Source organism: Lithohypha guttulata (genome assembly GCF_036872675.1).
Source record: "Lithohypha guttulata strain CCFEE 5908 chromosome Unknown scaffold_10, whole genome shotgun sequence".
In the NCBI taxonomy this organism is placed as follows: domain Eukaryota; kingdom Fungi; phylum Ascomycota; class Eurotiomycetes; order Chaetothyriales; family Trichomeriaceae; genus Lithohypha; species Lithohypha guttulata.
The window spans coordinates 254,352-270,397 of NW_027042759.1; the positions used below are offsets into that span (position 1 = coordinate 254,352).

Genomic DNA, 16,046 nt, shown 5'->3' on the forward strand with positions numbered 1-16,046 from the left:
GCGTCGGGAGAACTCTTCATCGCGAACGCGCAGGGTAATCTCTTTGTGCAACGAATTGGATTTAGCTAAACACCGATATCCGCCTCTTGACTATTGAACTATTTGGGTATCGCGTTTATGCTGGAACAGATGTCTGCTCTTTTGGCAATGGGGTCACTCGCAGGTAGGGCTTGATGGCCTTGAACTGAGGGAACAACTCCTTTGCCTTGTCGTTGTTGATGCTTGGGTGGACAATCACATCATCGCCCGGAACCCAGTTGATTGGGGTAGTGACTTTGTGCTTGTCGCCAGTTTGAAGAGAGTCGACGATTCGCAGAACTTCGGCAGAGTTTCGGCCTGTGGAGGCTGGGTATGAGAGGATAGTTCGGATGGTCTTCTTTGGGTCGATAATAAAGACGGATCGGATGGTGAAGGCAATGCCCTTCTCGTCAACATTTGTAGCATCTTGTTGATCTAACATATCGTAGGCCAAAGCAACTTGTCTCTGCTTGTCACCAATGATTGGAAACTGCAGATCGCAACTGGAGATCTCGTTGATGTCTTTGATCCAGCCACCATGGCTCTCGATCGTGTTGGCCGACAAACCAATGAGCTTGACGCCTCGCTTCTTGAATTCAGGCTCTAGCTTTGCGAAGGCACCAAGCTCGGTCGTGCAGACAGGAGTGTAATCTTCTGGGTGGGAGAAAAGGACGACCCAGTTGTCGCCGATGAACTCATGGAAGTCGATAGGGCCTCTAGTAGTTTCAGCCTTGAAGTTTGGGGCAATGCTGCCCAGGCGCAGTCTGCACAAACATTAGCAATGTCGACTTAAGAGTCGATTTGATCACTTACGGTGCAGGTCCCTTGTCAGTCATGTTGGCTATTGTGTATACTATAGTGAGATGGAGAGTAGTTCTCTGAAAGAGTAGGCTGCGATGTTGCAAGACACAAATATGAACGGAAGGGGCGCTGCTTTGAAATGCTGATCAATGGCGTAGTACCACTACGAAATTTCTGTGCCCAGTCTGCTCGGAAAAGATTTCGTGATTTTGCACCACTCTTGTGCCCCTCCTCTTGCATAGCAACACATGAAAGTCTTGCCACGCTGCTATGTGTAGCCTCATGTGCTTGAGTTTATTTTGTGCACTTTCATCTTTTGCTACCGTCACCTTCAGTCGATAGGTACAGATTTCATAGTATTTATTGCCAATCGCTCTGACTCTCAATAGCTGAGCTACAGCTGTATTTTTTCTTCCTCATGTCTGTGCTGCTGCAAGCTGTTTACAGAATGCGTTCATCGCAACTGGGGAAAAGTGTTACTAGCGTCATGTCGCAATCTTACGCCAATCGCTAGCCGACGCTCGTCTCACCTTCCATTCTGACTCGACAGAACGACAACAGAAGCTGGAAGCTGGAAACAATATGGCCTTTAGCAAAATCCTGATCAGTGAATCTCTAACGTTGGCCTCGCGACAACTCTTCTTGAGTACAGCCATAAAGGTGCTGCTTTCTGGCCTACTTGATTAGTGGTTTGCTCAAGGGTCATACATACTCGTAGCGGACATGTTTTGAAAATACTCTATTCAGAGATCGGCCTGAGCAGCTGATCTATTCATCAAGCTTGACATCCATACATCGTGCTAGCTCCTTGCCTAGACCTCTATCCAGGCGAGCACGGCATCTGATAGCGAATTGTCCTGAACAAAGGCTCCCGCCTGCTTGCTCTGCACTGTCATATGGTCGAAGAGGTAGATTGTGCACCACGAAACCGAATCAATCTCCATGCTGAATCAATCAGCTGAAATTGCGTACCGTCAAGTCCCTTGAAATTACAGTAGCCATGCTCAATGTGCGATGGATGCGAGAGGCGGTAGTGCTGCGAACATGGTCGAGTTCCCTGCTGTGATCATCAAATTCCGGCTTGACCGGAAGTGTGTGACAAGAACCACGTCAACGCGAGCAGAGCTCTTGAGATTGAACGTCGTAGATGGTAGATTAACATGTAGACTCACAAGAGGTGATATGTGTTTCCAGGTTTTCCGGGAATGAGGTCCGATACTGTCGCAATGCAGGAGTGCACGACGTCAGAAGTCGTGAACTCGTTAATTTATCAGAATCCTCTTACACCTGTGCAGTAGTAATGAACCGAGACAGACAACACACGGTAAGAACATTTCGCTGCCATGGCTCTTGTCGTTCAAGGATACACGTTCCTCCAGCAGTATGCCGTTTCCTTCGTGCAAAATGTGCCGAAGAAGAATCAGAATGCTCTAAAGATGGGGGTCATATCCACTGCGCAGATAAACGCGGCAGCAGGTAAGCTCAATCAAGGGGACAATTGTGGAAGCAGATGCTGACCACGTGTGAAAGCCATCCACCCAGCTGAGACACATCCCGATGTTATTCTCTATGGCATCGCTTCGCGAACACTAGAATCTGCCAAGACTCACGCTAAGAAGTACAAGTTCCAGAAGGCGTTCGGGTCTTACCAGGAGCTACTCGACGATACTGAAGTGGACTTTGTATACATCAGTACACCCAATGGCCAGCACTATGAGTGGGCAAGTAAAGCGCTGAAGGCGGGCAAGCATGTTCTCTTAGAGAAACCATTTACTTCCAACGCTACGGAAGCTAAAAGACTCGTTGAGGAGGCGGACCAGGCTGGAAAGGTGCTCGAAGAAGCGTTCCACTGGCAATTCCACCCTGCAGCTCACAAATGGAGGAGTATTATAGACTCGGGTAGGTATGGTCAAGTGATTGCGACAGATGCAAAGATGACTGCCAGTAAGTTGTCCACCCACCTCTATTTGTCGAAAGAGCAGTCAGCTAATGTGTAACAAAGGTCCTGGTGTTCCTCATGGAGATATCAGGTGGCAATACGACCTCGCAGGTGGGAGCGCCATGGACGCAACATATGCGTTGAACTTCACGCGCTACGCACTCCGCGCCAAAACCCCAGAGAAAATACTGTCGTCCGTTGCTCGCCCCTACAACAAGGACGCACGAGTCGACGCCGCCATGTATACCAACGCACTCTTCAAAGACGGTCGTAACGGCAACACTGTCCACAGTCGCATCTATACCGATCTTGCTCGTAGCTGGGTAGGAGGCTTGATACCGAGAGTATGGGAGCTGCCGATGATCGAGGTGGATTGCGAAAAGGCAACGATATTCTTCTACAACGCGATGATGCCTCACCTATACCATTATATCGCCGTCACAGACAAAGCGACTGGGAAGACTGAGATTTTGAAGCAGTACTCTGGCGGTCCTCTCTGGGGCAATGTCCAGACGACCGGTGGAAAGGGCGGTAGCAGCCTCTGGAGCACGTACAGATATCAGATGGAGGCCTTTGTGATGAAATTGAAAGGCAAAGAGCCGCCGTGCTGGGTTGGAAACGAGGACTCGATTCAGCAGATGGAAACGATCGATGAAATGTACGAAATGAGCGGCCTTGGAGCAAGACTTGCTTCGAAACAGAGATGACGGATGCAAATACAATTCAATCAACCCGAACTTGGGGACCAAGCTCCTTCGGCCGTACTTGAGCGAGCCGTGGTGTCAGCGGGTCCAAAGTTGGACTTTCAAGCCCTCTTGAAGCTTCGTGGTCCAAAGACTATTCGGGCATAGCTTACCCCGAGTTGTGGGCTTGATTGGTCTCCATGACGAGTGCCTGGCGTCAGAAACGGGCTGAATCCAGTCCTCTTTCGCGAGTTCATACGAGTCATCAAGCGAAGTTCTTACACCCGTTAGGATCTCACAAGTATATAGACATGCCATCTGTTTGATGAGAGAGAAAGTAGAAAGTAGCAAGTCAAGCAACAACATCGGTTCGCTGAAATAGAAAGAGTTTCTTCCACTTTGTCATTAAAAGACCACTGCCCAACATGTGCGGACATAACAGAAGAAAGGCCTATGCTACCGAATGCGGTGCAGACAATCGAAGAGGATACGGCACATTGAGCCATTCAGGAGACATCTCAGCTATTGTTGGAGCACTTGGTAAGATGAAAATTAAGTCCACAGCACGACCGTATCATCAAGCTCCGACAACGACAAAGGCAGCGAGAAGCAGCAGCCAGAAGAACGGCGTGCTTTACGCCACTGATGTCGACTCGAGACAGGCGAGAGCCCAACAGCAGAACGATCTCACTTCCGAGCAACTGCCGTCGTACGACGAGGTCGTGGGCAGTCAAAACGTGCCTTCTTCGCAGACCACTCCTGCAGTGGTAGCGCTACCAAGCTCGAAGAATGAATCTATACTCACTCGTCTTGATGAATTTAGATTTGATCTTGAGCAATACAAGACTGGCGCACGTGGAGGAAAGTGGGTCGTGAAGCGGGCCGCGAAAGGGCTTGCGAAAGAGTTGTACTACCAGGAGATAGAGCAGCGACGAGGCATGAAGGGTTATCTCCAGTGTGGTGAACGGAAGCAGGTCAGACGAGACCTCAAGCCAGTGAAGCAGATGCTCAATGATGCTGTGTGGGAGGCTAGGAGGGAACGCAGGGGCTGGTGAGCGTCGTTACAACAGACCTGGCTCTAGTGTCGATCAGGACCGATCCGGTTGAACTTTCGCTTTCCTTGTTCATAGAATTAGCATACTGTACAATACAATGATTTTGAGTTGATATCGTGATGAACAGGTCTCAGATTGTTGAGCTTGAATTTTGATGTAACTTCATTGCTCCTATGAGCTAAGCAGTTATCGTTTGAAGTAGATGATCATCATCGTGACGGGAATACGAAAGTAAGGAAATGCTTACCAAGTTTGTGGATGCTGTAACGACAATACAGCCATATCTTGGCTGAAAAGCAAGGGTTCTGCTGGCGGGTGTCTGGCCGTCCTGGCTCGATGTACAACACCGCGTTGTCTTGTCGTTCATTGGAAAAGAGGCCTGCAGGCCTCTACACGAGGATCGGAGAAATGAAATCGGCAGTCCTAATACCCTGAGCGTGTGCCTTCGTTCTTCTCGACCAGATCGGCAACACCACGTTGTCTGCCGACTCTGACCTTGACCATCTTCTCTCCGTTTGTGTTCGTTTCAGCTTTCTTACCAGCGCTGCCTACTGCATCGCCCTCATCTTGGTCGTCGACCTCGGGAATGTCTTTGATCTGCATGTCTTTCAGGTCCATCTTCATCGCATAAGCATTTTCACCATCAGCATAGTATTTTTCCTCCGTCTTCTCGACCGTAAAGCCCAGAGTGTCCCGGTAGAGGTGAAGAGCTGCACTGTTGGATACACGGACATGTAGACTGACGTAATCTGCGCCAAAGACTTCAGCCATAGCACGTTGGCTGTTTCGCATGAGCTTCTCTGCTATTCCTAATCTTCTGTGCGTCCGCATCACACTGAGACTTGTAATGTGGCCATGTTGGATATTGTCAGAGGGGTCTTCCTCCATTTTCGCAAGGACGTAGCCAACAACTTTAGGGTATGCTGTTGGTTTTGCTGTGCGCACGACTGCCACGAAAGACAGTTGAGGCCATGTTAGAGCGTGGTAGAGGTAGTATTTCAGAAAATAATTCTCTGGCAAATTCGTCAGGTTACATTGCTGTATCGATGGTAGGAGAGATATGTGGGACGGGTAAGATGACACTGGTACTATGTCAACCATCTTATCGAGGTGTATGAGCTTCTAGACTGGCAAGGTAGAGATCTTGAGGATTTGCTTGCGGAGTCTGTGTGAGCACGAACGAGAAAGAGGATGACCGAACATGAGCCGTTTGATGCTTGACATTTTAGTACTAGCTTGAGCAGCACATCTCTTGGCAAAAAAGGTTCACGTTGCAGATTTCTTCTCAAAGGTTCAGACGCAAAAATTGCAAAACAATCAACAGCGAGGATTCGCTGGTTGTCTCCAACCCAACTACTAACTCGTCGGCGCCTGGCTTAAGTACGGGTGATCGAACGGGAACCCCTGTTTTCCAAACCCTATGGTCGATTGCGAAGAAAATCTCATTTCTTTTAAAATATAAACCTTTTACGGAGATGTAGCAAGTCACGTCCAATATACTCTTGGTCATATCGATATAGCCTACCTTATACATGGAAGGTCAAATTCCGTTAACTAGGGGCGTTCCTCAAGCTATTGACATTTTCATGCCACCATTAGCGCAGACAACACTACCGGTTGTCCATCTAGACTCATCCGAACACAACATACCGATCGTGGCGGCAATATCGTCGGTGAATGCAGGTCTCATCCCGCCCATTCCTTGTTTCACGATCTTGTCGAACTCTTGTGGATCACCACCCGCCCTTCTTTTGGTTTCGTCATCACCATTGTACTTACATAGAGGAGCTGCGTCGACGTATTTCTGATTCACCTTCCAAAAGGCCTCGCCGGCTTGTGCATACATATCACCCCATACAGGCCCTGTTCACAAATTAGCCAAGCTCACGACCGATATTGAGTGCTCCTGCTCACCAGGGTTGACAGCGTTCACTGTTGCGTTCTCTGCTAATTCCCTCGACCAGGTACGCGTCATTGCCTCGAGTGCAGCCTTGGTTCCAGCATAGATGCTCTGCCCCTCGTACCCGATGCTGCTGCTCACACTGCTCACATTCACAATCCTCCCACTCCTATCTTTGGGCAGGTAAGGTGCCACCGCTTGCGTCAAGAGTAAAGGAGCAAGGACGTTGACATTGTACATCTTGTGGAACTGGGTTTCCTCTATCGGACCTTCTTTCTCATCGTTCAGACATTTATTTCCTGCTATACCGGCGTTGTTGATGAGGATGTCAATCTGAAAGCCCCCGGATTTGGGATGACTAAAGTGATTCTTTGCTGTGGCTAGTATATGTGGTACGCTCCTGCTTGGGTCGGAGAGATCAGCTTGTGCAGACTTGGCGATCACGTTGTTCTCGTTCTGAACTTTAGCACACAGTTTCTGGGTCGGCTCTGCCGATGAGTCTGAGGTGAAGACCAAGAGCAAGTTACAGCCTTTTGCAGCGAGATTCTCAACCACGGCAGCGCCAATCCCTGGTTAGACAGTGTAAGTATAGACCTTCGTTGAATTGGACCACAGCTGAGGGTAGCAAATACCTCGTGACCCCCCTGTCACTATGCCAAATTTACTGTCATGAGGTCTGTAGACACCTTGTCTAGGTATGTTGGTGGACGGCGCCCTTCTGTAGCTCGGTCGTTCTGCCATCACACCAGTTCAACGAAACTTTACTCGAGAGGTCAGAAACACATATCGAACGAGCCTATCGATTTTATTCGTGCGGGCGCAGCGAGGCGGGGCGGCGGTCCACTTCCGGGCTTTCACCCTTGTGATCGCTCTCCTTCGGCTTGAAAGTCTCATGCTCGTCCAGCTATATAGGGATGTACTCTTATAACCTTCTACACATTGCGAATGGAAATTCTCTCTCATGCATCCCTCCTAAAGCAGCACGCAGACAGGCGTGAAGCAATTTATCCACACACAGGTAGACTCTAGAATGTAAAGACAATCGAGCACTAACATTGAGGTGATTGATGTAGCTGGCTGGTTCGACCACGAACCTACACGTTCAATAGCAGACTCTAAAACTTGTAGATCCGTGACCTCAGTTGCCTATTCAGAATTCGGCAATCTACGACTTGCTTGCACGAGGCAGTCTTCGAAAGCAGCTCTTCAAGTTGGAGACACGAACCAAACACTTGCCCAAAGAAGTCAGTTGGACCCATAAGATAGATTCTCGGAGAAGGCATGTGGGCACTGAATGGTTTGCCGTATTTTACTCAATTTAGTTTGATAACAACGAATATTCACTAGAGGACACAGACCATCGAGTACACTTATCCTGAAACATTTTTGAACAACAACGACTTTTGTCACGCGTCACCGAGTTGTCGAAGCGTCGTCCTCTCCCACTTCACCATTTGCAACATCGAGTCCGACAATACTAGTCGTTTTTTATTTACCACACCCCGCAGCAATTGGTTGGTTCACTCGAACAGGCCACGAGCAGTTACGATTCTCTATTGACACGATCTTCTCACCCTTGTCCCTTCCTGCTCTTGCATGCCGAGCAGCTGATCGCTTTTGGACAAGATGTCTGCACTCCATCCGGAGTTGCAAGGCGCTCTCGCTCAGCTGCTGCAGGGCCTCAACTCCGCCGACAACGATCTACGAAGCAAGTATGAAGATTCTCTGGCCAATGAGTGGCAGGCACAAAAACCGGACGCCCTGTTGATGGGCTTGGTCGAGCATGCGCATGCAGCTCAGGATGAGAAGGTAGGATTGAAGTGGCCTGGTCGTGAAAGAGGGCTTACATTACGTAGATGAGATCGTCTGCGGCCGTCATCTTCAGAAGAGTCGCCTCAAAGGCTAGGAAAGACCCTACTACTGGCGAGAACAAAGAATTGTTCTTGACTCTATCAAATGACGCGAAGGTTCCAATAAGAACAGGCCTGCTACAATGTCTTGCTTCTGAGCAGATCTCCCATGTGAGAAACAAGATCGGAGACGCCATTGCAGAGATAGCCAGACAATACACAGATAATGGTATGCCGATTCCTCTCTGTCGCAGTCTCCCCGTCTCGCTAACCAGTGTGTACAGGAGAGACCTGGCCAGAATTGCTTAGTGCTCTCTTTCAGTCAAGTCAGTCTCCAGACCCTGCTGTCCGAGAAGTCGCTTTCAGAATATTTGCTACGACGCCAGGTATAATTGAACGACAACACGAGAATGTGGTTCAAAAGGTTTTTGGTGAAGCCTTCCGGGACAGCAGTGTTAATGTCAAGCTGGCCGGAATTGAGGCTTTCGCCTGCTTCTTCAATTCGGTGACTAAGAAAGCACAGTCCAAATACTACTCGCTAGTCCCCGAAGTCCTCAACGTCCTCCCTCCACTCAAGGAATCGAACGATCAGGAGAATCTCTCCAAGGCTTTTGTGTCGCTTATTGAGCTGGCCGAAGCTGCACCTAAGATGTTCAAGCCTCTCTTCCCTAACTTGAGGCAATTTACCATATCCGTGGTTCAAGACAAAGAGATGGATGATCAGGTCAGACAAAACGCCCTGGAACTGATGGCTACTTTTGCCGAATTCGCTCCCAACATGTGCAAGAAGGATGCCTCTTTCGCTTCCGACATGGTCACGCAATGCCTCAGCTTGATGACCGATATTGGCGCTGATGACGAGGATGCAGCTGAATGGAACTCACAGGAAGACATTGATGCAGAAGAAAGCGATCTCAACCACGTCGCGGGTGAACAATGCATGGATCGCTTAGCCAACAAGCTTGGTGGAGAGGTACTTTTGCCCGTCACATTCACATGGTTACCGCGTATGATGCACTCAGCTTCCTGGAGAGATCGTCACGCGGCTCTAATGGCTATCAGTGCAATCTCTGAAGGTTGCAGAGATCTCATGCTCAGTGAGTTAGACAAGGTGTTGGAGCTGGTGATCCCTGCCCTGAAAGACCCTCATCCTCGAGTCAGATTCGCTGGCTGCAATGCTCTTGGTCAGATGAGCACAGACTTCGCTGGAGACATGCAAGCGAAGTATCATCAGGTCGTCCTTAGCAACATAATACCCGTCCTGGAGTCACCTGAACCAAGAGTACAAGCTCACGCTGCTGCTGCTTTGGTCAACTTCTGTGAAGAAGCCGAAAAGTCTATACTGGAACCCTACCTGGACCCCTTGCTGAGTCACCTCCTAGTCTTGCTTAATTCACCAAAGCGTTATGTACAAGAGCAGGCTCTCTCGACTATTGCGACGATAGCAGACTCAGCCGAAACTGCTTTTGCCAAATATTATGATGCTCTTATGCCTCAGCTACTGACCCTGCTTCGTGGGCAGCAAGATAAAGAATATCGACTCTTACGAGCCAAAGCCATGGAATGTGCGACCTTGATTGCTTTAGCAGTCGGCAAGGAGAAGATGGGCCAGCAAGCTCGAGAGCTTGTCGAAACCCTGGCCACAATTCAGACCGGAATTACCGATAGTGATGATCCGCAGGCACAATATCTGCTGCACTGCTGGGGCAGAATGTGTCGGGTGCTTGGAACTGACTTTGCACCTTATCTCGATGGCGTGATGCATCCCTTATTACAGCTTGCATCTGCCAAAGCAGATATCCAATTACTCGAAGACAGTGATGACTTGCCTGACCAGGAAGACGGCTGGGAACTTGTGCCTCTGAAAGGAAAAGTCATTGGCATAAAAACTCAGACGTTGGAGGATAAGAATACTGCCATTGAGTTGATCACCATATACGCACAGATACTAGAGGCTCACTTCGCAAAGTATGTGGAGGAAATCATGGACAAGGTCGCCCTACCAGGATTGGCTTTCTTCTTTCACGATCCTGTGCGAGTTTCTTCGGCCAAGCTTATACCCGCACTCTTGGCTTCGTACAAGAAGCAGTTTGGAGATCGTTCAGAACAGCTTGCCAGGCTGTGGGCTGTCACCGTGGAAAAGGAAATCGAAATCTTGGTGGCCGAGCCTGCCATTGAGACCCTCGCTGAGATGTATCAATGCTTCTACGAGAGTGTAGAAGTGATTGGCAAGGGGTGTCTTAGTGTCGACCACATGAACAAGTTCATTGAGTCAACCAAGTCAACGTTGAAAGAATACGAAGACCGAGTACGGCAACGAGAAGCTGACAAAGCCGATGCAGCCGTTGATGGTGAGGATGAGGACGACTCGATGTCAATGCAATATGCAATCGAAGATGACCAAACCCTACTGTCCGACATGAACAAAGCCTTCCACACTATCTTCAAGAACATGGGTCCCCAATTTCTGCCTCCGTGGGAAAGGCTCATGGATTTCTACGACCGATTCATTAACTCGAATGACCCAACACAGCGACAATGGGCGATCTGCATTATGGACGATGTGTTCGAGTTCTGTGGTCCACAATCGTTTCAATACTCTAACCACATCGTACAGCCTTTTATTAATGGGTTGCAAGATACCAACGCAGCGAACAGACAAGCTGCCACGTATGGAGTCGGCATGGCTGCACAAAAGGGTGGTAACGACTGGGCAGAATTCGTCGCTGGTTGTCTAGAACTACTTTTCGCTGTTACCAGGATGCCGAACTCCCGAAGCGACGATGAAGTCTTTGCCACCGAGAATGCCTGCGCCTCTATCGCGAAGATCCTGCATTTCAATTCCTCAAAGGTCCCAAATCCGAACGCTGTTGTCGATCCTTGGTTGGACACTCTGCCAATCGTGAATGATGAGGAAGCTGCGCCATACGCATACTCGTTCGTCGCACAGCTTATTGATCAGTGAGTACAATTTACACGCAACTCGGGAAATTGCTAACAATCTCTAGAAACCACGAGGCCGTCCGTAACAAGGCCCAGCAAGTCTTCCACGCTATATGCCTAGCTCTCGAAGCAGAAACTATTCAAGGCCAAACAGCACAAAAAGTCGCGAGCAGCGCCAAAGTTCTAGCCACCACCTCAGGCGTCGACGCCAACCAAATTCTCAGCAGCCTCAGTCCAGAAGGTCAAGCCACAGTTCAGAGCTTCTTTGCATAGTTTGCACCATTGCCATTTCAGTACAATTGTGAAGGGACAGGTTCTGTGTACAGCATTGTCAAGGGCGTGTGCTAGAAGTTTGCTTTTGTCTTTCAGGAGCGAGGCGCTTTTCTCCAATGTCAGGATACGTAGATCTGTACGTCGATAGCAGGCATCTTGTTCGCAGTTTCGTGGGGATACTGTGCCCTCTGCAGACCTCTCAATCACATTCTAGTCATCAAAGTGCTCTTGGATGAGTGGGTCTCTTCAAGTTGATTGCATTAAAAAGAGCGCTGACATATGCGACAGAATTGGAATTCATAGTCGTCCAACATGGTACGCCAGCTATGCTATCCTGTAGTGATTCGCTCCAGGTAGGCGTACCTGGAGCGCGCCCTTTTCGCCGACTACGAAAGCACTGAGCAGGTGAAAAACAACAGCGAATGACGCAGCCTGTACTGACCGAATACAAGGGCTAAGTCTACAGTCTACAGAAGAGGTGATTACACATATTCTCTGTCAGCAATGTCACTCTACGATATGCTCTCGCCGTCATTCAAAGTTTCCCAGGGAAGTGCCGTCAATACGTATACAACATCAACGAGATAGGTACAGCGCTTCGATAGCAAGGGTAGGTAGCACGTTGCTGAGGAGATTGGTCGCGGAGTGGGAGAAGGCGAGCCTAAGCAGCTGCGAGGAGCATACTGTGTCCATGTCATAGCTGGGGTAGTTGCATTGCTTCAATGAGGACACTGGTTTCTGCATACTTGTTTCGTGTTGCAGGTGAAAACAGGTGGTGGACAGTGAGGAAGGAGAGGTGGGAAGAGGAAGGAGAGGTGGGAAGAGGAAGGAGAGGTGGGAAGAGGAAGGAGAGGTGGGAAGAGGAAGGAGAGGTGGGTAGTTGAGTGCAATCCGGCTTTGCTCAACATATTGTCAAACATGTTAGATGTAGAAGAGTATGCCTGTGTTGAGGAAGTGTTTTGAGAAGAGTGAGGGCATACTGGACAACAAGTATACTAATTGTGCATTCGTGAAGATGATGTATAGGATAGAGCTGTCAGAAGAGTCATCCACGGTCAAGAGCTTTCGAGATTTCAAGTCAATTCTTTGCAACCCGTTGTGGTAGAAATCGTTACCACGCGAGGGTATGCTATGAGTACACTGAATGCCGGCGATGTGATTCAGGAGGTGAGTTTCCAGAAAATTTGACTTGGGCATCAAGCTGAACCGAGTTGAGGGGGAAAACTCGTGAGGGAAATCGTTAGTCAGGCGAGGTGTTAAGAGATGGCCTGAAAAGTGTCGCGACGCGGATCATGGTCATGCAGAGAGTAAGCAAAGGAGTTTTTCATCGGTTCATCCATGTCTGCGGACTCAGGAAGTCCTCGAGTCGGAATGTGCGCCCCTGATCATCAACGACGGCTCAGCAATAGTGCATGGCACTTGAGAAAGTGATGATGAAGGAACGATGAAAAACCAGGTCGTCGACGCGTTCAAGCGTGTTTCTCGCGTATAGTGCTGGAGCACTGGCTTTTGTGATCCGAAGTATGGTCTGTGCTGGGCACGAGAAGTGGACTACGGATATTTGTAGCATTTCAGCGGCGTGCTGGAATCGACGCGGGCCATGCATCACGCGACAGCTTCGATGAAATCTTCATCTGTCTGCAGTGTGCTCGCTTGAGACCAAAGGCTTGTTCCTGAATGCAGGTGATCGTCCACCGAAAAATGGTGAAACGCGGCCGAGTGATAGCTTCGAAGGCTCTTGGTGCCGCTTGGCCAGAGCGAGTAAGCAGGTCGCGGGTTCATAAACCTTTTGATAAATGGCTAGAAGCGATTCTGACTTTCGAGACGTCATATTTCTACACATGTTGCGGTGCAACCAAGGATGAAGGCTGGCTTCGGATGCGGATACTGATACCTTAAGAAGTCACGCTAGGATGCAAGAGCTTCAGCTCGATGCCTCGCGGTCGTGTGCCTGACGCGACTCTACTCCGTAAATTGAGTCTGTGGCTTCGCGCAACGGCAATAGTGCCTGTCGCCGGAGAGATAACTCCACAGTCTGAAAGACCAGTGTGTTTTGAGGGGGACAGAGTTCGGTCGCGGATGACAGGTGCAGTCTACCAGCTCAGACGTTGCTATAACACATTGACCTGATAGGCACGTACGCAGTCACGAAGATGCACAGTGTTCAGGCAGACAGACTTGAGACCAGTCTGTCTAGAAACAGGTAGCCGTTGTGTTTCATAGTCTATTGTGTCCCACGAACGCACAAGCTGTTAAAGGCAATGTTGACCAGGTCCAATACTTTTGTAGATACTGATGTCAATGTGGACTCGGAAGAGAACCTTTTGAGTACACGAAAGTAAGCACTTAGACGCGTCAAGCCAGAGGGTTGGAACGTTGGTCACGCGAAGCAAACTTCGTGACAAAGTTGATGGAACGCATTATGCGGATTGACAGACTTTCATTGTCAGGAAATGAGGATGGATGAATGATCCGCCTAGCACAATGACGAGCTTATAGATGTTGGTAGCCAGACGAAGACAGGCCTATGCCGGAAGAGGAGATTCGCTGGTAATATCGCGATTAATCATGAGGCTGGAAAGGATTATCACCGAGACCATCCATGTTCGTTGCGGGGAATCGTGGTACTGGCAGCAGTGCCTAGCGGTGCAGTCCTTTGAGTATCAAGTTGTCGGAAATACGTATTGTGCATTGCTCATACTCTTCTCACATCAGAAGTGCGTGCAGATATGGGTATCCAGTGCTGTGCAGAGCCTTGATACAATGCAGGTTGTACTGCATAATGGGAGCTTATCACAATAAATCATTTTTCGGCTGCCAGCAAGTTTTGTCGTAATTTGACATAAGAGCCGTAGAGCTGGAAGCTTGGCTGCCGGCAAACGGCTGAAGATTGAGTCCTTTCGAGCTAGGCGTCTTATAAGAGCATGTGAGTTAGTACTGCAGACGAATCAGTCTTGCTTGACGCGCGATGTGCATCGGGCTAAGCGATGCGCGACCAGACCAGTCTGTATGGAGTGAGCGGTGACGATACCTGGACCAGTATCAGGTCTGACGTGTTTTACTGAAACAATACAGAGCACCAGAAATAGGAATACACGTCAGAAACTCATGCAGCTGCACATCGCCTGCCACGACCAGGAAACAAGCAGTATGCACATCATTACCGTAGGAAAACAATAGTGAGATTGTTGTGAGCGCCAGCGAGGGTCAGAGCAGCAATAGTAAGGATGGCTGCGTGGAATCACAAGTCTTTGTTCGGTAGGCAGCATTGAGCATCACCGGAGCTAAGTGATTGGCGACGATACCACCCCCAAAAAAGTTCTGATTCCAGGCGACAGGAGATTGCCTTGTGGACGCAGCACAGTTGGCCGGACTGTGAACCAGGCTCCGGATGGGGTTGTAAATAACAAGTAACAAATCTCATGCAAAGTATTCATCAGTTGAGCATCATTACGACTGGTTAGAATGGTTACTAGCTGATCTGACACGAAATGGTCGAATTCAGGTCTTGCCATGGAACAGCCAACGATACGATGACTTTCGAGACAACATGCAGGAGCTTGGTCGTGCCGAAGTTGGCGTGTTTGCAATCGCGTGCCGGCATGGGTGTTTGAGTTGAGGTGTTCCTTGTTCATCATCGGTATGTCTGCAGGTGGTGGAGCATTGGCGTTCCTGGGTCGTCCTTTCTTGACGTGCCAGTGGTTTCTTAGGCCCTGCAAACTCCAGCCCGCTTGAGAGCCAATCAGTCCTTGTCGCCTCCATCAAGCTGTAGCTCCTCATCGCTCCAGCAAAGCTGGTTAGTGGCAGTCACGTCGACAGATTTGTACAATCCGTTCATACATGGATCCACCAAGCTTCTCCTTCATTTTGTCAACCTCACACTTCCTTTCCTTTTGACTCCGTCCATCGTCCATGTCCTTCCTTATATCCTCCATACCCACGACCTCCTGAGGCCGTCGTCCAAACCTCGAGCACAACCTCAAGGCCCACCTCCACAACTCCGGTCGAAAAAAGGATAAAGATACTTGATTGGACGACTCAAGTATCTGAATGTCCTCGACACACGAGCTTGATATCTCTCACCTCTGATCCTCTTGACAACTCAACGAGTCTCACATCCGACGATTTAGCTCCAGGCAGCTGCTCTCGTGTTTACGAACATTTCTGGATAACAGGCTGTTCATCGTTGCCTAGCAGGAAAGAGCTGTGAATATACAGATTCAGGTCCAGAAGGTAAGAGACATTGAGTTTTCATCACATATTATGCGAAGCATCGAGATTGAGATGGGTCTGGAAGAGTTGGCATGATCACAAGCAGATTCAATTATTGCATTGTGGGGTATAGTCGTTGAGCAGTGAGGCTGGCGTTAAACCCTGCTGATCGTTTACACAATGGTCTGGCAGGTGTGTCAATCGAGTCAATCGAGAAGGACCACGGGGATCTTATACAGGGAGCGTTCCGTGCACTGAAATTTTGGTCAACTACCCCTAGCAGGGACTGATTCTGCTCGTGCACAAAATTGGGCTCTCCTTGTGGACCAAGTTTGACCTCGAGCATTTGTCCCATGGCACCTCTCCCTTGCG

General features: G+C 49.2%; 5 protein-coding genes across 5 annotated transcripts; 3 read left to right on the forward strand and 2 right to left on the reverse strand.

Moving 5' to 3' along the window:
- Positions 1–115: 115 nt before the first annotated feature.
- On the reverse strand, positions 116–854 carry PRX1 (peroxiredoxin 1; the record flags this gene model as incomplete). Its single annotated transcript, XM_064902876.1, has 2 exons — positions 116–782; positions 832–854. The coding sequence occupies 2 exons, from the start codon at positions 852–854 to the stop codon at positions 116–118; spliced, it is 690 nt and encodes a 229-aa protein (XP_064750765.1).
- Positions 855–2,162: 1,308 nt separating this feature from the next.
- LTR64_008566 (uncharacterized protein) lies at positions 2,163–3,465 on the forward strand (the record flags this gene model as incomplete). Its single annotated transcript, XM_064902877.1, has 3 exons — positions 2,163–2,295; positions 2,350–2,763; positions 2,822–3,465. The coding sequence occupies 3 exons, from the start codon at positions 2,163–2,165 to the stop codon at positions 3,463–3,465; spliced, it is 1,191 nt and encodes a 396-aa protein (XP_064750766.1).
- A 401-nt stretch (positions 3,466–3,866) lies between these two features.
- On the forward strand, positions 3,867–4,496 carry LTR64_008567 (uncharacterized protein; the record flags this gene model as incomplete). Its single annotated transcript, XM_064902878.1, has 1 exon — positions 3,867–4,496. One exon carries the CDS (start codon positions 3,867–3,869, stop codon positions 4,494–4,496), a length of 630 nt encoding a protein of 209 aa, XP_064750767.1.
- Positions 4,497–4,919: 423 nt separating this feature from the next.
- LTR64_008568 (uncharacterized protein) lies at positions 4,920–7,137 on the reverse strand (the record flags this gene model as incomplete). The annotated part of the gene is made up of 4 exons (XM_064902879.1): positions 4,920–5,509; positions 6,147–6,359; positions 6,411–6,965; positions 7,029–7,137. 4 exons carry the CDS (start codon positions 7,135–7,137, stop codon positions 4,920–4,922), a joined length of 1,467 nt encoding a protein of 488 aa, XP_064750768.1.
- Positions 7,138–8,022: 885 nt separating this feature from the next.
- On the forward strand, positions 8,023–11,462 carry PSE1 (importin subunit beta-3; the record flags this gene model as incomplete). Its single annotated transcript, XM_064902880.1, has 4 exons — positions 8,023–8,205; positions 8,253–8,475; positions 8,531–11,207; positions 11,255–11,462. The coding sequence occupies 4 exons, from the start codon at positions 8,023–8,025 to the stop codon at positions 11,460–11,462; spliced, it is 3,291 nt and encodes a 1,096-aa protein (XP_064750769.1).
- Between the last annotated feature and the right edge of the window lie 4,584 nt (positions 11,463–16,046).